We start from the raw sequence: 23,890 nt of genomic DNA, 5'->3' as shown, positions 1-23,890 counted from the left end.
GACGCCTTTTCAAAGCCACCATACCGTTGGCTTTGTTGTTCGGAGTTTCCATCTCCTAGGAGGACTTCCGACCAAGGATGCAAGGGGTTCCTCCTACCCCTGACTCGTGTGTCATGGCGGGTGCGTCATGCCCGAACATGCCCCTATGGCCTGGCACCACCACAAAGGCCTGTCACTGCCACTAGCCGCAGCTATGTACTCATTTACACCTGAGTTAGGTGAGGAAAGTCGTGTAAAGTGCCTTTCCCAAGGGCACAAGATCGGTGACACGGCAAGCGGATTTGAACCCGGGACCTCTCGGGCCTGAGACCAACGCGCTCCCGATCGTGCCACGCGGTCCCACAGAGTTGATGCGTACACGGATGTCACCCATATAATTAAATCAACATGGCCTAATGCAAGAACCAATACAGATAGAGGCCACATAAAATTTTATTTCTTTAATAAGTGTACATTCATCTCTAGCTGATGAGATCACATAATTTCATACATTACATGTATTGATATTTACAATATCAAAACTAGTTTCATCTATGGGCAGTGTTTATTAGTTTTAACTACACCAAAGTTTTCACTAGCAATAAACCTATATCGGTTTGTAAACATAATCTTTATTTGTCACTTCAATGAATTGGTGTTTTATGAATATATGAATATGAATATCTATTTCAATGAATATCTATGTCTAACACAAAAAATACATTGCAAAATATCTAAGACATACCCAGTAGTAAAGCAATCCAGCACTGTTATATCCTGATCATGCCCTGTAAGACAACAGTAGCCTTCCCTGCAACATCCACTCTCCCGTCTTCTCTCAGTCTCACCTTCAAGTCCCCTCCCCTGGCAGAACACTGACGAGCTAACAGACAGACAGACAAAACAAGCTGTTAGTGTTGCTGATTTAGAATCTTAAGGTTCTGGCTTCCAATTTCCTAACAGGCCCTCATGTTGTGCTCTTGGGAAAGGCACTTAACACGTATGAGTGCCCAGCTTTGGTATATAAGGGATGTCCTCTAGAATGGGAAGTAAATCTGGAGGTCACATTTGATTAGAATCTATCTCGCTTATCAAAAAGAGTAGGGGTCAATCCCAGTGGGAATGAATCAAACCTTACACAACTTATACATACTTATAAAATTTTAAAGAACTGGTGTGTTACACCTTAAGGCAGTTATGCAGAACAAACTTTGTTGTATGGCAATCAAAGATATTAGTAACAGACAAAGGTTATTATCTTCACTTGCTGTTTGACTTTGACTTTTCTATTGGCTTTATCTATTTACTGGTATACAGCAAATTGTACACAATGTGACAGGGACAGGGCTATATAAACATCTTACCATAGAATTCTGTTTTCCCCAGCTCCTTAGCCCAGTAGCTGGCCAGGACAGTATGAGCTGACCCTGTTACTGGGTCTTCTGGAATGCCATTCCAAGGCGCAAAATAACGAGAGATGAAATCGCACATTTCTCCGTGATTATCCACACAACCATTCTCTAGACTTCCTGAGGAGATACAAAAATTAAGTCTAGTTAGAGACGCAAACTGATATCAGAGTCTGATCTAATGTGTGAAAACATACTGGTACTAGCAGGACAAAAACACTTTTGACTATAAAGCATGCAAAACTACATGTTAAAAGTATTTCATGAACTGTAGTATTGGGTAATCCAGATCTCCAAACATATATTCAAAGATCGGATATCTAAGATAGTTACCTTTGACAGTCACAATGACACCTCTGATGATGTCTTGAGTGTGGGCTGCTAACATGGACGCCGTATCAGGCCTCAGACTTTCCAAGGTCTGTCTGCAGGAATTCAGAATACTGTACTCAATCTACAGGAAAATAGTCAAACTTGTCAACCATCTATTGCATGTTTTCTTTAATTGGTTTGTCTTATCAGTACTTTCAATGTATACACTTCCCTTGCAACTAAGTTAGTGAAGCAACAGTTTTCTTACAATATACATTTGAATACTTGTTGATAGGCAAGATTTCAGTGATGTTCATTACACGGACCTGGTGGCATCATCTGTAAGCCTCACCAGGAGATCCCCTCCTACAGACCTGCAGTACTGGAAGTCTCTGATAGGGGTCATGCCAACAAGTGCCTACAAGAACATGTGCAACATAGGCGCATGGCATTACTGACCTTGTTGTACCATCTTGAAGCCTGACTACCAGCTTTTTGGCTGTGTGAGACACAAAAAGGTCTTGTACAGGAAGGTCCCCCACCACTATCTTTAGGACAGAAGAAGAATGTGCACTTATTTCTTTATATACATGTTGTACATATAGTAAAACTCACATAAATGATACTATAGAAGCAAGGATGCAAACACTGGAAAGTGCTTTTGGCCAGACACATACTATCTATACAACATGACAAAGTGTACAGTCTACTTCAAGTACAGGACCTACCTGAAGCAACTGGGAATATGTTTCTTTGTCCTGGATGCAAAAATAAAAACAGACACATTTTAGTCCACAGTTACTTGTTATTTTGTCAGCAGCGATGAAGTTAGTGATATTAAACAATGAATCAAATGAACATTATCAATGCCAAAATAAAACATTCAGTGTGTATGTTTGCACCTGAGGCTGTGACTTATTTTCAGGCAGGTCCAGTGAGATGAAATCTCCCTCCCTCCTGGCAAACAGGTCTCCACTCAGGGTCTGGAACGTCAGCTGGGAACTGGGGTTTTCTGAAGGGAGAGTTTGAAGCTGAACGTGACCAAAGCAAAATGTAGTTAACTTTATCCCTGCTCTGAATCCTCATGACAACAAAGTCACTAGCATGCTACCACCAGAACTTCAGACTCAGAGGAGAAAAGTTTATCTTCTTACTCTACCTTAGTGAAACTTTTATTCACTATGATACTACTGTAATAACAAAACTATAATATAGCATCAGGTTTGGTGAATAAACATTGAAATGCAATAGTATACTTATTGTGATTGAGAGCAAGGTTTTGTCTATTACACATGCATTCCTCAGCCTCCAGATACTTGACATGTTTCTGTCATCATTGTGTTGAGAGAGGGAAACACTGTGACATACAGAATTTTACTTACTCATCATGTAGAACAGAGTAGCTGCAGAGGCCAGGGTCGCATGTCCACACAGAGCAACTTCATTGGTGGGAGTGAACCATCTGAGACCAAACTTGGAACCTACAATACAGCAATGTAGATAACATGAACATGTAACTGCCCTGCATAACTGTCTGAAAACAACTTCCAACCATGCTCAACTCTATTTATACCATAACCAAATGGGCAGCTTTCTTCATGGATTTAACAAATTGTAAAAGTGTGACATATCTTTAATAATCAAGTCATGTTGATTCTATTATATCTATGACATTCTCTGGGAACCCAGAGTCTGGGAGAACTGGGAGCCTTCATTATGAAATCTAAGTCAAAGTCAAAGTCAAAGAAGTTTGAACAAATAACCGAACACATTGATTTTGGTATACATTAAACAGTGCATCTTTCATTTTTGTTCTCTCACATCTTCTTCTTTGACTTTGAAGTAGACTTTGGCACTCTCTGATATTAGAATCTGTTTCCGACATTTTTATTTTTTATTCACAGCTTATATCTGCTTTTGTAGCTGCTTTGTATAATTTACAGTAAGCTTGTAACCCTTTTGGGGGATTTAATAACAGGGGCCAAGGGTGGATGGAAATTGATTGGAATCTTGTTGAAATGGATGGTGACCACATCCAAGCATCTTAGTAATATTATCATCTTAACAAGCTACTGTAAATGCAGAAACTTTTGCGGTGGTTTAATGTTCATGGTTTTCGCGGTGGCCCCCTTCACCGTGAATCTATAACTGCCGCAAACATTTTTCCATGGCAGTAAGGGACTACAGTGTATGGTGTTGCCGCGAACTTAGAACCATCGTGAAAAGTACTTTTTCCTGCTACTGTGAAATTAAATCCCCGCAAACTTATTTACAGTAGTAGCCATGTGTATTGCCAAGTATTCTCACTTGATGAAAAGTCGTCACCAGGGTTCAGTTTGCGGAGATATGCTGTCTCAGACAGGTTCATTTCTGCTGCAATCTTTTGTTGGTGTTCTTCTGTCAAATCCTGTTGAAAAAGGCACATCTTAGTAACAATATGCAATAGATGAGGAAAACAAAAAATGAAATGGGTGGTTATTTTTGCCCCAAACAGAATCAGGCGATGTTCCGTTATTGATCATGAGCTACAGCTACTTTTTTGGGGCTGGAGTGGGGCCAATGGGGGAAGAAAAAGTACTGTGACAGCACAGGTAGCGAAGTGTAACTCACATAGAAATCATTAAGTATTATTAGGTATCAGGTATTTACTAAAAATAATCTCTCTAGATTTACATTTCAAACTCCTAAATTTCAAAAATTCACGAAGTATGAAACTTGAATTATGGCATGTTATAGGGAGGGGAGGTTAAATTGTGTTTTAAAACAAAATGTTGCTGTTGATGCGGCGAATAAAGATTCTCCAGAAGAAACACCTACCATATCTTCTAACAGACAAACTGCTGCCGGGTTTCCAGCGAATGGTTTGTCTGTAAAAGCGTCGACTTGAAAGATGGGTAACTTTTTCACGTCGGGGTCAGCCATCTTCAATTTGAACTCTGACCTACCGATATTCCATAAACTTATTCCAATAAACTATCGGGGGGTTTCTACGTATGGTTTGTCCTAGAAAATCTATATAGAACCAATGTGAAATTAAAGATCTAGTCCATCTAAATTTCTATTCTATCTTAATCTTAAGCATTTTAACTTTTTATATAATTTTTTATACCTTTATTTGCGACCTCAACATTGTCACTTCCCCCCATCGTTGTTTATGTGGAACAGTCCGTGTGTAAAGGCATTCAAACATGGCGACGGTTGACGAGCGGCAGGTTTGAACTATCTTTCTTTACTAAAGGTAACTTCAACCGATATAAACACTGTGTGTTAATAATTAGTAACGGATCAACGTAACAAAATGTTTTTGAGGTAACGAGCAATGATTAAGGGCACTGGGTATCTCTCACTGAGAAGGTATTTGCGTGAAGACAATAAGATTGTGTTGTTTACCAACTCAACACTTTCACCAAATTCACAGGATTGAGTAACGTTGCATTCCGGACAAATTTACCATGGGTGAGGAGACCAGTATGGTGGCGACTTACTCGTTTCGTGGGGCGGAGTTCACCGTGACCATGAACGTGACGGGAGGTGACCAGCTGGCCGTGGAGGTACAGGACAAACTGACCGCTGACCAGTGGGCTGGGACCTTCAGCAGTTCTTACTTAGAGGACTTGACACATAAGACAGGCAACTACAAGTCATTCCCCATTTTTGTCAACATGTTGGAATCAGCCCTCACACAGACCTGTGATAGTGTGACACTTGACCTGCTGACCTACACAGACCTGGAAACCCTGCGAGGAAAGAAAGGTTTTGTGGGCACCAAACCGTTGCCTGCTAGTCATGTCGGGGTACTCACCACCAAGAGATATCTCATCCTTACATATACAGTGGAGTTTGACAGAATCCACTACCCTCTACCACTTCCTTATGTGGGAAAACCTGATCCTGCTGTACTTCAAGAAACCATCCGGAGACTAAACGACCAAATCAGTAGGCTGACTACACAGGGAAACCAAGATCATAAGGGCAGTGAGTTCAGGAAACTGCGTAAGGCTTACAGCACCTTGCTCAAGGAAAAAGAGCAGATTGAGCAGGACTTTTTGCAGTTCAGACGGGATGTGGACTCTACTGCCAAGGGCAACCCTGCAAAGGAGATCCGGGTCCTTAAACAGGTTGTAAAGAACCTGGAGCAGGAGCTGCTGAAGGAGAGATCCCGACACCAGCGTTCAGCCAACAAGAAATCACAGGCCTACAAGGAGCTGCAGGAAGAGCTTGAGGAGCTCCGAGCAACAGAGAGGAACCTCAGAGTACGCGTCAAGAGCCTCACCAATGAGCTGGCGGTTTACAAGAGAGGGCCGCGGGAACGGTCCACCTCACGGGACAGATTCCGAGACCGATCATTATCTCGCGACCGCAGTGGGCAAGCACCCAATTCCCGCTCACGAGATAGACTTCGAGACAGGCCGTTATCCCGAGAGCGGTCATTATCCCGAGACCGTAGTGGACCAGGTCTCAGGTCCCGCTCCAGTTCCAGAGAGAGGACTTATCGGTCCTACTCTGACATCAAAACGCCATCACCAATCGGCAGCAAACCCAGGTTTGACCCCACTGCATACGTGAAAAGACAGAACTTAAAGAAACAACAATCTGCAGAAAAAAGGAAAAGGGAAACAAGGTCCATGGTGAGAACAGGAGGCACACCTGCTGAGAGAGGGAGAACCAGGTCCAGACAACGCCCTCCTATGAGGGAGCGGAATCGATCATCCTCAGTGGGCAGTACAGGTAGTGTGGGCAGGAACAGAACCCGGAGGTCATCAGCAGGGTCCATTTCTGATGTAGGGGTGCTGTCAGACAACGATGAACCTTCAAGAAGCAGGTTGAAGGGAGTTCTGAAGAAGCGCAAACCACCGAGTAGTTCTTACCTATGGACTACACCAGAGGGGCCTGACAGCCGGAAGAGATTGTCCAGTACCCCAGCCACTACATCTACCCGCAGGAAGAGGTCAGCAGGGGTTCAGAAGGTCAGCAGTGGTGGCTACCATGACCGGTCTGCAGAAATGGCAGAAATCGACGCCCGATTGAGTGCTCTTCAGCAGTACATGCAGAGTAGTCTGGCTACACAGGACTACTAGGAGTGCAGTGAATAGAGATCTAAAGTAGCCTGGCTACACAGTACCTTTTGGGGTGCATTACATGCAGATCTGAAGTAGCTTGGCTGGCTGTACATGACTATATATTGAACACATTGCAAGACAACTGTGCTTTTAGATGCAGAAAGTACTTGTCTGTTCTTGTGTGACTGAGTTTGGAAAAGCCTGCATCTTAGCAAACTGTCTTACCCATAGCACGTATTGTTTGTACTGCTGATGAATAACAGATTCTTGTTGACACCTATAACCAACAATGAAATGTTGTTTGTTGACAGTCTTGTATGCTTTTGACTATGAAACTAAATCTTTGACTGCGACAAAATAGTGAATGGTCCACCATTTAAATAAGCATGCTGGTTTCATGTACATTTACCCCTTGTCAGCTTATGGTGGAACTCTACAAACTTTTAAGTGTTCAATAAAGATAGTCATGATTTTTTTGTTCAATAACTATCCACTCATATATGAGAAGAGTGGTCTTTTATGTAATAGATAACATTATAGATTATGTAGCTACTAGTAATGTAATTTCATAATAGGTGTGAAGTCAATTTATTGTAAATACCAAATATAACGTCTGATGCCAATCATTGTGCAGTCACAAGAGCAAGAAAGCAGGTCTTGCAAACCAGAAAATGTGTACCTAAAGATTTTATTGGCTCCCAGACAGAGGAAGGGAGACATTTTTTCAAGGAAGTCAGTTTGGCAAACAAAATGAAAGGATTGTTAGAGATTGCATTGTAATTATAAGCCTTGTTTTCTCAAACAGTTGTTATCTGTTAGGAAGGATGTTGAGTGTATAACTTGTTGTATAAGTACAAAAATGTATCTGAAAATTTTCTGTCATGATCAGCACTGTAGTGATGTATATGTATATCTGTTGCTAATGAAATTGAATTTGTTTGATTAAATTGTGGATTATTATATTTTTCCAGTTCTACAGAGATGATATCCAATGAGAGAACCCCTGTTCGTTACATAGCCAGATATCTTTATTCTGTTTTCACTTCTCATCTACACCGCAACATCTTGTTCTTAGACTGGCAACAAGTAGCAGTGCAGGGAAAGAGGCAAGCTACTGTATGGGCATATTTTTTAATAAATCATTAATGAATTACAATACGTCTATAACCATTTAACAGCTTTATCAGTCTCTCGACCTGTAGTCAGGACTTAGCTAGAACATACTTTGCTTCAGATAGAGCCCTTCAAGCATTACTTTTCCCAAGTTCTAGTATTCAATTTCAGTGTCTTTATATAATTAAAGTGTAAGTAAAAGTCATCCAAGGCAAGTGCATTGCAGGAGTTTGACCTTTACTACCTCTCAGTTTCCACAATAGAAAGGATGAAACTATTTCCTGCTTGGTTCGACAACAATGCCCAGCAAATTTAAGTTGACTGCTTAACATACTAATAACCAGAGTTGATGCTTTTCAACAAAGGTCTCACTTTTCAAAATAATTACATCTCATAACCTTAATTAGAGATCATCTGACAGCGGCACATAAAAAACAACAGTTCTGCTTGTCACCACCAACTTTTTGTCTGGATAACTAAACCTTTTAGCTTCTTGGGGATAAAATTTTGTTTACCAGACTACTCTTGCATCTAAGAGATAAGTGGAACATGACAAAAATAGCCCTCATATCAGCCAGCATGAAGAAAATGGTCTCCATGTACTGGTATAGCCAGATATAACTATAGTTCTGAGTCTAACTGCCGCTACAGGAAGCCCAGTTTCTCGGCCGGCCGCCTGTCCGCTCCAGCCTTCTCCAGGATGTTAACCACCATGTCCTGGCCAAACTGGGCAGCTGCACAGATGGGTGTGGCACCACCCTGAGAGAGACAGGGATTTATCATTTAGGGTTATGGCATGTGACAGATTCTGTGCATGAAATAAACATCAACTGTTTTGAAGTGGAACTAAGATACATTTATTGCAATAATTTGAAAAATCTAATACCTCTTGAACTTTAAAGTGCATACCAAAAAGCTTATACATGTTGATAGAATTTTTAGGAAGTTCCCAGCATTGATCTAAGATAGAACGTCCTTTGGTGTTTTAAGCCTAAATAAGCTTTTGTATGTACATAAAAAGAAATCAGTAGTTAAAGGCTTAAACCATGCAGTTTGCACAAACCAGTGTTCTGACCTCTTTCTTGGATGCTGCATTGATGTTTGCTCCCAGCTTGATGAGCAGCCGGACCATTTCAGCATAGCCAAATTTGGCTGCTACAAACAAGGGTGTGACACCTTCCTGGAGAGAGAAAGGCAGGCAAACAGTAACCGTAACATCTATATGGAAGACAAATTTGAGAGTAAGAAAAATTGCTTGATGTTTAAATGCACAGTTGACATTACCTTGACAAATGGTGCCAATGAGTAATTAAAAAGAAATCTATGGTAGTCTCTAATCTATGTTCATGGCCTAGACATTATAGTACATGTCCACTTCAATTCAAATCTTAGATGCCTATGTCTTTATCTGTTCTTTCAGTCTACTTTCCAGAGTTTCATACGGTGGCAGGTTAACTGTTGAAATATAGGTGGCCAGGCTGCACTTACCTTCCACCTTTGATTGATGTTAACGCCAGCCTCCACCAAGGTCACGGCCATCTCCAGGTTGTTCTTGACCACGGCTATGTGGAGGGGAGGGGCAACATCCTGGAAGCAGGCAACAGACCACACTGTAATCACTGGTGGTGATCCTAATCAACTAGCATTTAGTGTATAATATGGCTTCAGCCTGTTTATTTGTTTCCAAGAGGTGCAGTGGATGGCAAATAGCTTACATCTTTACATGAAGGAGTTTCAAACCTTTGTAAAAGTCTGAAGTAAATTGCAGCACTTGAAAGACAAATCTAACTTAATTGAGCACACATCCAAAAGTTTCTGGATCTACTGTCTGGGAAGACAGCTTGCTCATGAATGTGTCCAGTGAGGGGCTGTCGACTCCTGAATTGTTCAGGACAAGAATCTGAAAAAAAATCTTAAACCATACATCTTGCCTGAGATTTCCAATGATGTAACCAACAGAGGTATACGTTCATAAGATTGTTGCCGGTGGCAAGAAAGCTACAATCAACCAATAGAATTCTCACTCCATCTCTTGGAATCTCTGTCTCTGCTCCTGCTTCTATAAGGGCCAGGGCTGCATCGATCTTTCCATACTGGGAGGCAGCACAGAGGGGTGTGGCTCCGTCCTGGAACAGGGATGCAAAATACTGTCACCTTCTGCAGAGGTTACTATGCAGAGAGTTACAGTGCAGGCCTACATTTTTTAAAGACTCACACAAAGTAAGAATTACAAACATGCTTTTCTCATTCATCTCAGACTGTCATACTTATCCATATATTATCCAAGCAATCTCTGTTACTTTATCATTCATATCTAATGAAATATACTTCAACACTTATCTCCAGTCCCTCCTAAGTTATCTAGTCCACAAACCAACTGACTCTGCAGTAAAAATATATCATCAACTCAGTTGGTTATGTTACCTTTTTTGCTAGGTTGACATCTGCACCGCCATCATTGATCAGCACATTGATGACCTTGACATTGCCACACTGGGCAGCAATGTACAGAGGGGTGGACCCTGTGTCCTAGGGGTTCAAGCCAAGCAGATATAAGAATCAAAAGTGTTGAATCATTTTGCTTTTTTTAAATATTTATTTCACTTTGAACTTGTAACAGTTGAACACTCAAAAGTTATGATGTACCATTCATGGAAAACCACATGATGCTACCTTGTGAATATACCATGTTGCAAAGTTGTACATACTGGATCCTGTTGGTTAACATCCTCTCCCATGGCTAACAACATGGATGCCTTCATTTCATCATCGTCGAAGGCTGCGTCCCACAGTCGCTGTCAGCAAAGATAGTACATTAATTGTAACTCACGACAAACCAGACTATATGTCAGAAGATTGACATCTGATTAGCTGGTGTGTTACGGCGAAGGCCGGTTATTCCTGCTGTATAGATATAGATACAGATACAGAGACCTATAATTATATAAACCTTTATGGTGATTTGCATGTTCCCTGACCTCTCGTGTGACCTCACTGCCAAATTAAGTGTATCTCAAACACAAATACACTGCTGTTTTAGAAGGTCAATATAAGACATAAACATTATATATTGGAATAAAGTTTCACAACTCTGGCATCCAGCATACTACTGTACAGAAACAAAGCTCTTAATAACTATTACTTATCTCATGTCCTGGGGGTATTCCAATTATGAATTAGGACACCTGGTCTTGTTATGACAACAAAAGTGCACTTTCTTCTAGAATGTTATCAAGGCTGTAAAAGTTAAGCGACATACAGTCTTGTAGTTCTCATACAGATAATCATGCACAGCATATAAATGCAAACAAACGCTGTTGTGTGACTGTGGTGATTGCCAGAATGCAGAATGTGACATGTATCTTAATTGGGTTAGTCTGACTACATTTTCATAAAATGCCTACAAGATGGTTTAAGTAAAACCTACCAGGAAAGGCTCATCATCCGTTTTCTCACCCATCTGTAATTACAACCTGAATTCTCAATCTACAGATCTGTAAAAAAAAGAGAATCTGATGTCAAAATCTGGCAAAAACGCTAAGGGATTTTAGCACTTCCAACTAATTTAGCATTAGCAAAAATATTTGCAAGAAACCTAACCACATGCCAATGTTGTACAGTCACGCAGTGCTCAGTTTCTCCAAGGTTTAAACATATGTACCATAACATCTATCCACTTCCAGTCAAGGGACTGCCACATGGATTACTTTCATGGCGGTTGATTCTACCACACCTGCATATTCTGACATACCTAAAAGGTTGAGTGCACAATCACAAAGCTATGTACTATTTAGCCTAAGTCAAGAGGCTTTGTTCTATTTTTCACGCATGAAAAGGTAGAAATTCCAGTATTTAATGGAGAACTTTAAGCTACAGGTAAATCTTTGATACCAATTATGATAGTTAAAACACTCACCTGGGTGAAATAGTAAGAGTCCTGTGGCTTTAGCTGCAGATCATCTGGCCTTGGACTGACTATTAAAACTGGCTCTACTACATAGGGTCACCACAAGGTTTCATTATAACAATGACTGGGTGTGAAGTATACGTAGCTTCTCCCTTAGGGCAATATGAATGTTGCATTACGTCATACCTAACCTACAGTTTGTACATGTAACTAGCTTCATTTAACCTTTGTTATACCATAGCCATGGCATCTGCCAACATTATAGGCATCAGAGGATATAGGACAGTTTCTGCACTTCAATGTACTTTGCATGTAAACATCCAAGTCACAGGATTCTAGTTTTGGACACTGGTATCCCAAAATGGATAGTTCAAACTTAGTTCACTACAATAAGCCTGGATACCACCCTCAATTGTAACTGCTTGCTCAATATTTCTGCTTGGTGGTTAGCAAGCAAAAAGATCGAGCCAGTGGCTACTACAGAAGATGGTACCCAGCCTAAATCACATCAGCACTGCTGAAGGCTTTGTCAAACCAACATTGCTACACAGATTACTCACAACTACACTAGTCTACAGACAAACAAATTTCAGCACAAAAAAGATGATGACAAAAAATCTGCCTTAACTTAGAAAATCTGTTTATTCACAATATGGACACAATTATCAATCAGAATCCATGCAATTCATTCATTCTTTCTTTCTTTCTGAAAAATTGACCTGTTTTTAAAGTCATGCATTGAATACTGCCTGGTAGCACTAGAAAAGATAGAAAACATATTTGCTTTGTTACCAAATTCTGCTCGCTCCGACCAATTTAGATCAAACTGTAAAAATTCATTCAGGTGTCTACATATAATTGGCATATTATGGATGTTATAGAACATATTTACATTGTATATCACTCTGTATATTGAAAAATATCCTGCAACTGGCCAGAACATGTCATTCTTGATATAAGATGAATTTTAGGCAGCATCTAAAATTGAATAAATGTGTATAAAACACTGAAAGTCCAGCTCTGTTTAAATAACATTTTTAAAATACTGAATGACTAGTTTTTGGAAGATCTACACATTTTGCACATTTGAAAAGTCATCTATAAACAGCACCTACATCTTTTCAATAACAGTCAAGTAACTTTTTGCTTGTTGTGTTCAAACATGTTGCAACAGTATTTAAAGAACACGGGTAATTCTTTTTCAATAGACAACAAGCCTTAAGTTATCAAATGACATTTGGTTTAATCTGGAATACTTGATATACAAGTAGAATGTATTTCCTTCAATTGTTATCCTAGTTTTAAAAGACACATTTAATACATTATAGCAGCAAACATTGTACACATTCTAAACTATGTTTGAAGTCCTACAACAGTAAGTCGCTTGCTTTAACTTGCCTAAAGAATTTACAACACTGTTACAATGACATTTTGTAAATTACTGTAAGTTAAATGTTCATCAGGTTCATCTCATCTTTCAAATGTCCAATGTTTCCAGTCGGCCCCATGTCGGCCCCACCTTGACCTTGACTGGTAAGACTACAGAGAGCTTCACAGCATTCTCCATCTCATGTTTCACAATCTGTGCCACCTGTTGTACATCCTCCCTCCAAACTTCATAGATCAGCTCATCATGAAGCTGCAGGATTAGGTAGGCTCCTCTAGGGGGTGAGGACGGCTGTTGGGACCTCCGACTTCTCTTTTGTGTGTCTGCATTTAAGGAAAATGATCAAATCACTGTTGTGAGATATTTACTATTTAATTACATTACAGAATTTCTGAATTTTTGATAGAATACAAAACAGTAGCAAGAAAATGAGTGTTTGAAACTTAAACCCACCAGTAGCAGTGCTTTCACCCTGTCTGTGGCTCCTCCTGGTGGCAGGAAACACTTTTTGCAGCTTCTGGTCAATCGATACCATGGCTTTCTTCACAAGATCAGCAGCAGAACCTGGGGAAAACATTCATGGAAGAAAATTTACAATAAGACCACAGCAAGATCTACATTTTTTTTGTATGAAGCCAAATTCCACAGCAAGATCTATGAAGCCAAATTCAGATTTTCAAAATTTCTTGTACGTATATCCTCCCTTGAGCTGTTTGTGTTGTGACAGTATCATTTTTCTCAGTTGTGTGCAAAAAAAGGCAGCAAAAATTAAAGATCCTAGTGACACATTTTTCAATTTGATTAGGGACAGGCAAATTAGTAGGGCTGAAATGTAAAATGGAAAAATTGAAATGAAGCACAAACCCCTTCTCCACTGACCTTGAACACATTTTGAATCAGATAAATTTAAATTCATGGTGTTTTTTTTTCTTTTTCCAAGTACACAATGCAACTTTCATTTGGCAACAGCTCTCAGCACCTTTCGGATTTTGAAAATTTTAAAGAGTATGTACTTAAGTCAAGAAAATGCGGTAAGTTGTGAGTCCTGTTCACCTTGTACTGTAGTGTTGACCGCCTGCCTCTCTGCATGGCAGCGGACATGATGGTTCCCCTCGGTGATGCCTGGGAGGTAGCGCCTGCGTCCTGCCATCGTCTGAACAAAACCGTCCTTCTTACACTGGTCCACCGTGGTGTGTAGGTACCGCCGCATCCCTAGCCAGTCAATATAGGAACATGTTTATATAACTGAAGTGGATTGATCATAGCAGACACATTATCTGTCTTATCAGTCTGTGAACACATTCATCTTAGAATGAACAATCTTTGTCTATTGAAAACCTGTCCCACCTGAGCCCTGTAAATCTAACTCCACCTCAGACATTTTGGATATCCTCCGGTCCTCACCTTTGATGCTGACTTACACATTGTCTGTCATAGCCATCCATTCTGTAGTAAGTTCTAGATAGTCTGAGTAGCGCAAACTCTAGATCTGACGTCTGATGCTATGACTGGAGCCCCTCCCTTCAAATGGGGGCTAGTGGATTTAATCAGGCTAAGTGTTTTATTTTAGTTCCTGAACCTACCTGTGTACTTGGACTTGAAAGTCTCTATGAAGCAGGCTCCCTCCTCCTCATCCACTCCCAGCTGTTCTCCCAGAGCCTTGGCTCCAATCCCATAGATCATGCCATAACACAGCTGCACAATATGGGGACAAAAACCAGTGAGAATGGATGAAGGTTGACATAATGCGCTGCAGTCAAACGTTTTTGAAATGATACTTTGGTTGGCTGAGGAATATGTTTGTCATTACTTCATACTGTTAAGCAGCAACTAAATATAGAAAACTATCAGAAACGGGCACTTCATTAATTATTTTTGGAATTTTACATTTTGGAATACATTTGTGAACAAGATGATTGAGTAAGATGATACTCTACTACTGCTAGCACACGTAGTTAGCTCTGTAATTCCAACCTGTTTGGCTTGTTGTCGGAGCTTATCACTGACATCCTCCATGGCCACGCCCTTCCACTGACTGGCAATGGCCTTGAAGACGTCTTGTCCACTGTTCAGAACATGGGTCAGCTTGGAATCCTGGGATAGGTGAGCTATGATCCTCAGCTCTAACTGAGAGTAGTCTGCAGCAAGTAGCACCCCTCCTGTTCATCAAAACAACAGGAGAGAACAAAATAGTTCATTTTAGTAAAACTAAGTAAGCAGTGGTTGTCACTCATGTCACAATGGTAGGGTGTTTGGCCTAGACCCTAGAGGTCCTGGTTTTGCATCTCCAGACATGCCCTTTTACACTGCGCAGCTGAGAAAGGCACTCCTCACATGACTCACCTCACTTCACTCAGGTGAAAAAAATGAGTACCTGTGGTTAGGAATGTCCCTCGGATAGGTCCTGCATTTGAGGAGAGCCACTCTTTAAGCAGATAAAAGGACCCACTACACACCAAAAAGGAGTAGGAGCCCTTCCAGATGTGAGTGGAATACTGATAGTTATTTCCCTCACACACATACCTTGGAAGGGGATGAAGGCATGTCTCAGGCTGACAGAGAAAGCCTGGCCAGCTCCGTCTGACTCAACTCTCCTTCCATCTGTTCTCCTCACAACTTTTCTCCCTTTCCTCTTGGACACTGTTTCCCCACACCCAGGGGGTGGACTATCCCCAATGATGGTGGGCATCTCTATCTCAAAGTCCTATGGCAGAAAAGAGACAGCTGGATTAGAAGACATGCATCATCCTAGTACACTTGATGGAAAATACTGGTACAAGGTGAAATTCAATAAATTCATGTACATGTTCATTAATGGGTCTGCAGGATTATTCAGTCCTTCATGAATCCTGGGGATCCTCTCTCTTTTGACATATGCTGTAGCCATTAAAAATTTGGTGCAAAGAATTCATCAACAGCAGGAAACAGGTTTAAGAATACTGCTTAAAGCGTAATAAAGGTAACTACGTCTTGATCTATATTTTGCAGTAAGATAATACTTCTATCTTTTTTGTGACATATAAAATGCTATCAGACCAGACACTTGTGGATCCTTGCACTACTACTTCTACCAAGAAGCAATATTCATGGCATGTAAAAGACAGCACCTTTGGAATGTTCTGCAGGTTTGGGTCGTGGAAGGTCACCCTGCCTGTGGCCGTGTGAAGGTCACAGATGCCATAGATCCTGTCCATGTTCAGCCTGGGGTTGTACACCTATATAAAGACAGCAGTTAGCACACTTGATGTATGAAAGCCCCAGCAACAAACTCGAGAAGCGTGCAACACAAAAATCATAATACTTTTTATGATCAACATGCCATCTAATAATTACGTAATAGAGTTACATTGCAATATTTTCTGACAAGTTAATGTACAATATCTCACTTTCTCCTTCTGCAGAGGGAAGACCACTTTAGTGAGTGAGTTGGAGATGCGCCTCCACTCCAGAATCACCCCAGGGAGAGCGTGAAACTTCTTCAGCTTCTCCAGAACATCCTTAGACGTGCTGAGATGTTTCAGGGGTTTGCAGCCCCGGGCAGGGCGGGCGGTGCCCAGGGTCTTCCTGGGCTGGGGGTTTGTTGTGGAGGAAGGGTCTCCATTGGCTGGCAGCTTCAGTTCCAGGAACAGAACCTAGATAAAACATGTTCAGTATTATTAGCTTATGTCTAATTTGTCAACAGCAAATTTAGTGTAGACTTAATATAAAAGAGATGTACATGGCTTCCAGAGTAGAGGTGTTGGAATTCATGAGTGGAAAAATATTGAGATACATCAAGACTGATGGATATTTGTATGACTAGGGAAGGTGAAATATGTGTTCATGTGAACATCAGAAGACAAGTCATTGGTAACATGTATAGACCGTACACCAATGCGACATCACTGAAAGCATAGGTATGACACATTGTGTGATATCATAATTACAAAGGTGTAACATGTCAGAGTGAAGGTGTACCATGTCAGTGTGAAGGTGTAACATGTGACTGTGCCATATCATCAGAACTAATCATTGTGAAGTTGTGACAAGTCAGTATGAAGTTTTGACAAATCATTGTGAAGGTTTGACATATACCTGTGGCATATCATCAGGACTAGTCAGTGTGAAGTCATGACATGTCAGTGTGAAGGTGTAACATACATGCATACCTGTGCCATATCATCAGGACTAGTCAGTGTGAAGGTGTAACATACATGCATACCTGTGACATATCATCAGGACTAGTCAGTGTGAAGGTGTAACATACATGCATACCTGTGACATATCATCAGGACTAGTCAGTGTGAAGGTGTAACATACATGCATACCTGTGACATATCATCAGGACTAGTCAGTGTGAAGGTGTAACATACATGCATACCTGTGCCATATCATCAGGACTAGTCAGTGTGAAGGTGTAACATATACCTGTGCCATATCATCAGGACTAGTCAGTGTGAAGGTGTAACATATACCTGTGCCATATCATCAGGACTAGTCAGTGTGAAGGTGTAACATATACCTGTGCGATGTCATCAGGACTAGTCAGTGCAAATGTGTGCCCAGCCAGCTGGTAGGCTTGCTCCTCCAACATCCTGAGTTTGGCCTGCATGATCTGACACTGGGTCTCACACTCCACTGGGCTGAAGCCTGCCCCATTCAGCTCCATACGGGCCAGGGTCACCAGAGATGGCATCTCCACATCCCTGTGGGTTACATACATAGACATGGACTGAGATGGAGATATGTGGTGAAGCAGCATACATCATTGCACAAAAGCCACACTGACCTTAATTATACAATCATCTTTGATTAAAAAAATACAATCTTTATGCATGCATTAAGGTACATGTATGCTGGAATATTGGATTTCGTGCAGTGCATGTACAGATATTGTACAGATACTGTAACTGTATTGCTGTATTGCCTTACCATCTGTAACTGCATCTATACTGGTCTTTGGTAGACATTGATAACTGTCTTGTAGTCTGTGTCATATAGCAACTTTCCTACCATTAAGTAACAACTGGTTCCAAATGATTTGTTGCATCTAGGGCCTTCATATTCAACTTCCATACTTAGTGTTGTTCAAAGATATCTATCTTTGGTGTGTCCTGACAATATTCAGCACCATTGCACACATTTTGTATAGATTCAAAATTGCCCATTCCTGACCTGAATGCTGTGCTGAGCCCCTGTGCCTCCAGCAGCTTGTCCAGTTCCTCCATCAAGTGGAAGGTCAAAACACATTCCAGCGCTGCCCTCATCCGGCCTGACCCTGAGTTCTGTACTGTCATGGCCAGGCTTCCCACACCAAAACACCCTCCCAGTCCTGAAAACAACACATGATCCATGGCTTGTTCATAACAAGATATTAAACAAACCAACCAGGCAGCTAAGAAATAGGCTAGGGGTACATAGTATACAGGACACAGTGAGGTTTAACAGACTACTATAGTATCCAAGTATAGAATTGGGTGTAATCTCACCTTGTAGCAAGTACGATTCTTGAGGTGTGAACCGCTGCACTGTTCCATGGAAGCTCTTGACCTTTGCACCCGGGTCCAACAACCAATCAGCCACTTTTGGGTCTTCGAAATCTCCATTCATAGTGATGCCACATCCCAGTGTTAAGGCTTTGTATTGGGGTTTCAGGTCAAACAAAACCTGGGAAGAACAAACATCCTTAAATGGAATAGTGCATGTACCTCACTCCAGCTTAGCTGATGGGAAAGCTAATTTTCTGTTGGCTGTGACAAGAACGATACTCCCTATGTTAATATATATATACAGGTTCAGTGTACAAGTGAAAACCTTATCATAAATAATTTTTTATCCTGATTTTTCAAATAACAACTGGACTCAAGCTCTCAATCCTTTAGTTGGACCATTCCACCACTAGCTTTTACATTACCATCAACATGCACTACAGCCTAAAAAGCAGCACCATGGACAGTACTAGTTTACTTCTCAGGGAAATGTCATCATGATGATGATTGTTTCATGCAATTCACCTTCATGGGCTGGTAAAATCAACCTTACGAAGGTTACACTACAAATTAGATGATATTTAAAGGTAAAGGTAGTCCAATAGTCTTTTTGAAACCATAGGGGTATTGAGTTGGTATCCCATGTCTAGGGCTCAGTATTGAAAGGCAGAGCCCATCCCTATCCTTCCACTGCCTTTTTCCCTCTCAACAGAAGTCATGTACACATTTTACACCTGTAAAGAGCCAGGAAAGTCCTTTTAGGTGCCTTTCCCAAGGGCATAAAGATTAGCCAGGAATGCTAGGTTTTGAGCCTGTGACCTCTTGGTCTCATATCCACTAGCCTAGCCACACGGCTATTTGATGACAATATTTTTGTACCTTAGTTATCTTGTTGCGACTCCTTGACTTCACTCCCTTCTCCAAGACTGACTTGATGTTGTGAAGGCGTTCTTCCACCGGCAGACGGTCATCCAGAGGGGGAGGGATCATCTCGTCAGTTGTATCTTCATCTGTGTCAGAAGATAATGCTTCTAGATGTAGACATTGTGTCCATCTAAGGTCAATGCCTTAATCCACTCCAATAGATTTGAAATATAGTAACATGAAAAGAAACATACCTACCAAGTCTGGTACTAGTATATTGTCTGTTTTGAACTGTCAATCATGAAAAAAGTTCCACACAATAGACAACAAAAAGATCGACATTGTTGACAATATATGTCACAAAATATGCTTTGATTTGATTTATTATACATTTGTATATGCTTTCAGTATGTTTTAAAAACGCTTTCATTTTCAAATGTTTTTCTGCAATATTTAAAAAATAACTTAGAGTGTTTACACATGACTGATAATACTGTAGTTTGGTTTATTGTAATCAAATGTACAAGATAGAACAGAGGTATTACCTTGCCCTGTATGTTTTTGTAGAGAGATGTAGTAGGCATCCTTCTCTCCCCAGCACACACCTACCCCAACTATCACTACTCCTTCTGACTCCAGTGGGATACCATCCACTTCAGTCTCTGGCTGCTTGTTGCTTAGATTTGTACCTAAAGTCAATTTGTTAATAATAATATTATGCATGAAAGATGTTCTTAAACACAGGGATTGTACAGATTTTACTAAGCTGTATCCAAACATATTATAGCTGCCAAGTCTCTTTGTCAAAAGATTTTGATACCAGGCTAGATTTTACCAGAACACCACAGAAGAGTAAAAATGCCTGTCAAAGTGTTCAATTTTGCTGTGTGGTCATATAGTAATAACAGAGCAGTAGATTACTGAAGTTTGTAGACAACACCTTTGCTATCATTAAAAATACAAAATAGAACATAGGTTGTAGAAAAGAACATGTGATGAGTGGTATCTTCTCATTATCATCAAAATCAGAAATAAGGCAAAAAGCCATAATAGATCTACTTGTACATACCCTTATTAAATTTGGCCCCAATTCCGACTCCAGGTTGGGCGAGCTGTGAAGGAAATGCCTCACATGCCACTGCAATGGCATAGTTTGTCTTTGTCTTCCACTCAGCCACAAATGTCTCAAACAGGTCTTTGTTTGCTGCTACATCAATCACACAGAAAGACCCAGAGGAGGGCATGCTGGGAGGGAGGAAGTCTGGGTCTAAGGTGCATGAACTGCTGGGACTGAAGGAGACATCGCTGCCTGTGGTGAGGTTTTCTACTTCCTTAGGCTGCTCCTTGTATGTATGTCTGCTAGGTGTACCAGTTTTTTCCATGGATGATGAACTACTAGCCCTACAGCCTGTCTTTTGACTTGTTTTTGACTGTGCACGTGGAGTGGCATTGGAAGAGCGGGCAGGGGTTCTGGCCCTAAGTGTGTACCTGTTAGGAGTGTACCATGTCCTTGGTGTGTTGGCCTTACTTTCTTTAGGAGGGGTGGGTGGGACACATTCATTTACACTGTTTGGCCTTTCCTCTTTTTGCTTTTCTGGTGTTGTCTCAAGCATCTTTGATTTAACTCTCTTTTCTTGATCATGCTCTTGACATGGCTTTCCTCTGTGCTTAGAACGTTTTGGGGGTGTGACGTTCCCATTATCATTGCTGTCTTCACTCATCTCATTGCTTCTCCTTTTCCTTCTGGGCTGTTTGTGATCTTTCTCTGTAACCTTCCTTTCAGACAAAGTCTTATTCCTGCTCACCCCTTGATGTTGATGAGTTTTCCCTTTCTTAGTGGAAGAAATCAAGGAGTTCAAGAAAGATGCTGTACCAGGACTGAGATCACATGGATTTTGCAGATCTTTTCTCTCCTGGTTTTGACCTCTGTCTCCCAACAGTCCAGTATATACTGTCTCTGTTTTACCAGACTTGTTTCCATGCTGCAGCCTATTATCTGCATTGCCTATCTCTCTGTTGCAGCTGTCATATCTACCTAAAACAGAGGAAGATGAAACAGCCTCATCTTTCTCACAGTCAGCAATGGGCCCATCTGAGTGATGACCATATTGCTGTAACTTCCCTTTGCTGCAGTTTTCAACAGGCTCGTCAGATGTTGAAAAGGACTCACTCAAACACAAAGCTAAGTCTAAGTCATCATTAAAAGAGAGGTTGTTCTTTTCTCTCTGGTTTTGTGCTTTTCTGTCAGCATCTTGCACCATCCCTTGAGCACTTCTTGATATGTCATCCTCAGCACTTGAGCCTCTCTTATGCCCATGGCCTATCACTTTTACACTCCTAGCATTGATACAAGAAGCAGAAAAACTTTCTCCCAAGGCATTGCTTCCTTTTGTCTGATTTTCTTTTGGAGACACAGAGCCAAAGGATTCACTCATGTCTAGTGCCAAGGCCAAGTCTTCTTCCAGAAACCTGTAGTCATATTGACCATGTCCCTGTACTATATTTGCTTTTGCCTGTGTGGCAGTTATGTCCTGTTTTGGCGGAAACTCCTGCTTACTTAAGCCGCTTTCTGGTTGGACATGCTTTGCCTTATGACCTGAACTTTTGGAAGCATATGTACCACCAAGTACAGTCTTAACATTTTTTAGTTCTTTCAACTTTCCCAATGCCTGCAATGATTGCTGACTACTGTCAAATACATCCACCTGGCTCACAAACCCTGCTCTGTCAAAGTCACTGGCAGGAACAAACTCTCCAGAATCATTGAATAATTCACAGTCTTGGCTCAAAAATGCTTTTGAAGAGTTGCTGTTTGTGGGGGATGGCTCTGATTCAAACAGCTCTTGAGACTGGTAAGGGCATTGTTCTACACTGTCCTTTGGAGAACTTATGACATCACTGTGAGGACCTCCTTTTAAAGAATTTGCACCAAGCTGGTCTGTTTGAAGTGACCTTTTGACCTGGAGGTGAGGAGAAGCTGTGTGAGCGACACATCTTGTTGGGTGACAAAGTCGCACATGAACTTGTCCAACTGAGAGTCTACCGAACCAAAGCTCAAGGCTGAAGATGGCTGTGCAGGTGTGGTGCGTTCAATCATTGGGGTTCCACGGTAGTTGGAGAGTGGGGAGTAACTTGGGCTGTTTGAGATGTGGTTCTGTTGTCCGGCATCATTTTCCTCCATGTCTTTGTTTGGACCATCACCAGGAGGTGTACTTCTCCCCTGTTGTGGAATTATTGACTCATTGCGGCCTGGACCTTTGTTTGGAGACAGGTTTTCCACGAGAAGCTCAGTCTGAGTGTCAAGTGTGAAAGTGTCATCAAAGCCATCAGGGATGGTGTACAGCTCGGGGGTGCTTTCTTTTGGTGGTTTTGTTGAGCACTGAACTTTTGGTGGGGTGTTGTGGCTAATAGTGCCGACTGCAGCCTGCAAATGTTTGGAGGAAGCAGCTCTTAGACATGATGTTGCTAGTTTGTGCTTGGACTTGTCAGGAGGACCAGATTGTGTATTCACCTCTGATGATGAAATGATCTGTTGTGACAACACATCTTCTCTGTGAACAATGACTTGAGCTTCCACGATTCTCCCATGTTTGCCTAATGTCTGCATGGCAGGCTTGTCTGTGTGAAGAGAACTCGGACATATCAAACTACCAGTGCCATTCTGACTCACCATTGCCACAGGCACTTCCTCTTTATGTTCCTCTTTTTGACCAGCAACAAAACCATCATCTCCATACATATCCTCACTGTGGGCCCAGTCTTCATCTTCTGCAGCTTTTGGAGGGTCACTGCCTTCAAAATTTTGCTCTACTTGGTCTGATTCTATATGTCTTGTCTGTAAGCTTCCTGCTTTTTCCACTGTTTTAGGTGAAGACTTTTTCCAACCAGTTCTTTCCTGTACGTCTGCAATGTTCTCAACTCCAACAACACTTGCTGTATTTTCTGGCACAACTGGTGGTCTGCACAAAGTGTTTTTCTTGGCCTTTAGTCTTTTTGCTGCTACTGAATCAATTTTGTCCTCCAAGAGGCTTGAACATCCTGAGGATTCCTGTACTTTGCCAACTTGTTTGTCTACTGTAACTTGCTTGGTTTCTGTGACAGGAGCAACCTTGGAGGTATCACCCTTCTGGACAACATGCTCACCAGCCCTCTCAGACTGCAATATTGGTCTTCCACTCCCAATACCTGTTGGCTGCTTATCTGCTGATCCAGAGAAATCAACAACAGAAACCTTATTTCCTTGTTTCTTTGGAAGAATTGTGACACTGTCATCTTTGGTCTGCTCAGTCTTCTGCTGTGGTTTCACACTTGGGTTTGTTTGTAAGATGTCCTTGTCTTTCTCTGAAGAAATAGGTGGCTGTGGTGTCATACCTGAGTTTCTTTGTGAATGT

The 23,890-nt window shown here is 41.3% G+C and overlaps 4 protein-coding genes and 1 long non-coding RNA gene across 12 annotated transcripts in view; 2 read left to right on the top strand and 3 right to left on the bottom strand.

Annotated features, from left to right (window-relative positions):
- The window catches only part of LOC118412067 (phenazine biosynthesis-like domain-containing protein), an 8,534-nt gene extending 3,885 nt beyond the window's left edge, over positions 1 to 4,649 (bottom strand). The window contains exons 1-9 of one of the 6 annotated variants that reach the window (XM_035814687.1): positions 4,518 to 4,649; positions 4,008 to 4,107; positions 3,083 to 3,181; positions 2,603 to 2,712; positions 2,429 to 2,458; positions 2,160 to 2,248; positions 1,722 to 1,813; positions 1,344 to 1,421; positions 366 to 862 (exon numbers count right to left, since the gene is read on the bottom strand). In XM_035814687.1, the coding sequence (XP_035670580.1) occupies positions 750 to 862; positions 1,344 to 1,421; positions 1,722 to 1,813; positions 2,160 to 2,248; positions 2,429 to 2,458; positions 2,603 to 2,712; positions 3,083 to 3,181; positions 4,008 to 4,107; positions 4,518 to 4,622 (816 nt within the window). In that variant the 5' untranslated portion in view covers positions 4,623 to 4,649 and the 3' untranslated portion in view covers positions 366 to 749. Of the gene's footprint in view, positions 1 to 364; positions 863 to 1,343; positions 1,509 to 1,721; positions 1,843 to 2,026; positions 2,119 to 2,159; positions 2,249 to 2,428; positions 2,459 to 2,602; positions 2,713 to 3,082; positions 3,182 to 4,007; positions 4,108 to 4,517 lie in introns of those variants that run through there. The other 5 variants (XM_035814680.1, XM_035814686.1, XM_035814679.1 and 2 more) reach the window with 5 other exon arrangements.
- Positions 4,650 to 4,847: 198 nt separating this feature from the next.
- Positions 4,848 to 7,723, top strand: LOC118412064 (coiled-coil domain-containing protein 61-like). Of its 2 annotated transcripts, none has more exons than XM_035814668.1 (2): positions 4,848 to 4,912; positions 5,119 to 7,723. In XM_035814668.1, the coding sequence occupies exon 2, from the start codon at positions 5,153 to 5,155 to the stop codon at positions 6,776 to 6,778; it is 1,626 nt and encodes a 541-aa protein (XP_035670561.1). In that variant the 5' UTR covers positions 4,848 to 4,912; positions 5,119 to 5,152; the 3' UTR covers positions 6,779 to 7,723. The 2 variants fall into 2 exon arrangements, with proteins under 2 accessions (XP_035670561.1, XP_035670560.1); XM_035814667.1 differs by having other exon boundaries at positions 4,855 to 4,938.
- Positions 7,724 to 7,893: 170 nt separating this feature from the next.
- Positions 7,894 to 12,243, bottom strand: LOC118412068 (ankyrin repeat, bromo and BTB domain-containing protein DDB_G0293800-like). 2 transcript variants are annotated; one of them, XM_035814688.1, is made up of 8 exons: positions 11,790 to 12,243; positions 11,301 to 11,367; positions 10,582 to 10,668; positions 10,298 to 10,402; positions 9,898 to 9,999; positions 9,362 to 9,460; positions 8,949 to 9,053; positions 7,894 to 8,632 (listed from the first exon to the last, which is right to left on the bottom strand). In XM_035814688.1, exons 2-8 carry the CDS (start codon positions 11,331 to 11,333, stop codon positions 8,519 to 8,521), a joined length of 645 nt encoding a protein of 214 aa, XP_035670581.1. In that variant the 5' UTR covers positions 11,334 to 11,367; positions 11,790 to 12,243; the 3' UTR covers positions 7,894 to 8,518. The 2 variants fall into 2 exon arrangements, with proteins under 2 accessions (XP_035670581.1, XP_035670582.1); XM_035814689.1 differs by lacking the exon at positions 11,790 to 12,243 and adding an exon at positions 11,535 to 11,637.
- LOC118412070 lies at positions 9,351 to 10,561 on the top strand. Its single transcript, XR_004830717.1, has 3 exons — positions 9,351 to 9,485; positions 9,940 to 10,093; positions 10,310 to 10,561. It is a non-coding gene; the product is annotated as an uncharacterized LOC118412070 (long non-coding RNA).
- Positions 12,244 to 12,400: 157 nt separating the features above from the next.
- Positions 12,401 to 23,890, bottom strand: part of LOC118412069 (DNA polymerase theta-like) — a gene marked incomplete in the record, with an annotated part of 21,754 nt that continues 10,264 nt past the window's right edge. The window contains 15 exon segments of the mRNA XM_035814690.1: positions 12,401 to 13,490; positions 13,621 to 13,731; positions 14,221 to 14,379; positions 14,751 to 14,862; positions 15,142 to 15,326; positions 15,691 to 15,871; positions 16,275 to 16,382; positions 16,554 to 16,799; positions 17,669 to 17,852; positions 18,322 to 18,478; positions 18,636 to 18,813; positions 19,515 to 19,666; positions 20,045 to 20,188; positions 20,569 to 22,408; positions 22,411 to 23,888. Of these exon segments, the coding sequence (XP_035670583.1) occupies positions 13,258 to 13,490; positions 13,621 to 13,731; positions 14,221 to 14,379; positions 14,751 to 14,862; positions 15,142 to 15,326; positions 15,691 to 15,871; positions 16,275 to 16,382; positions 16,554 to 16,799; positions 17,669 to 17,852; positions 18,322 to 18,478; positions 18,636 to 18,813; positions 19,515 to 19,666; positions 20,045 to 20,188; positions 20,569 to 22,408; positions 22,411 to 23,888 (5,468 nt within the window).

This window comes from Branchiostoma floridae, chromosome 3 (assembly GCF_000003815.2).
Source record: "Branchiostoma floridae strain S238N-H82 chromosome 3, Bfl_VNyyK, whole genome shotgun sequence".
Lineage (NCBI taxonomy): Eukaryota > Metazoa > Chordata > Leptocardii > Amphioxiformes > Branchiostomatidae > Branchiostoma > Branchiostoma floridae.
The sequence above is the reverse complement of the archived record's forward strand: the minus strand, read 5'-3'. Positions and strand labels throughout refer to the sequence as shown.

Excerpts from the sequence above, each read along its gene's own strand:
- LOC118412068 (XM_035814688.1), bottom strand. The coding sequence starts at position 11,333 with ATGGGTGAGAAAACGGATGATGAGCCTTTCCTG. Across the intron at positions 10,000-10,297 it reads ATGTCAACCTAGCAAAAAAG|GACGGAGCCACACCCCTCTG; the intron begins GTAACATAACCA and ends TCCCTGTTCCAG. Across the intron at positions 8,633-8,948 it reads ATGCAGCATCCAAGAAAGAG|GGTGGTGCCACACCCATCTG; the intron begins GTCAGAACACTG and ends TGTCTCTCTCAG.
- LOC118412064 (XM_035814668.1), top strand. The coding sequence starts at position 5,153 with ATGGGTGAGGAGACCAGTATGGTGGCGACTTACTCGTTTCGTGGGGCG.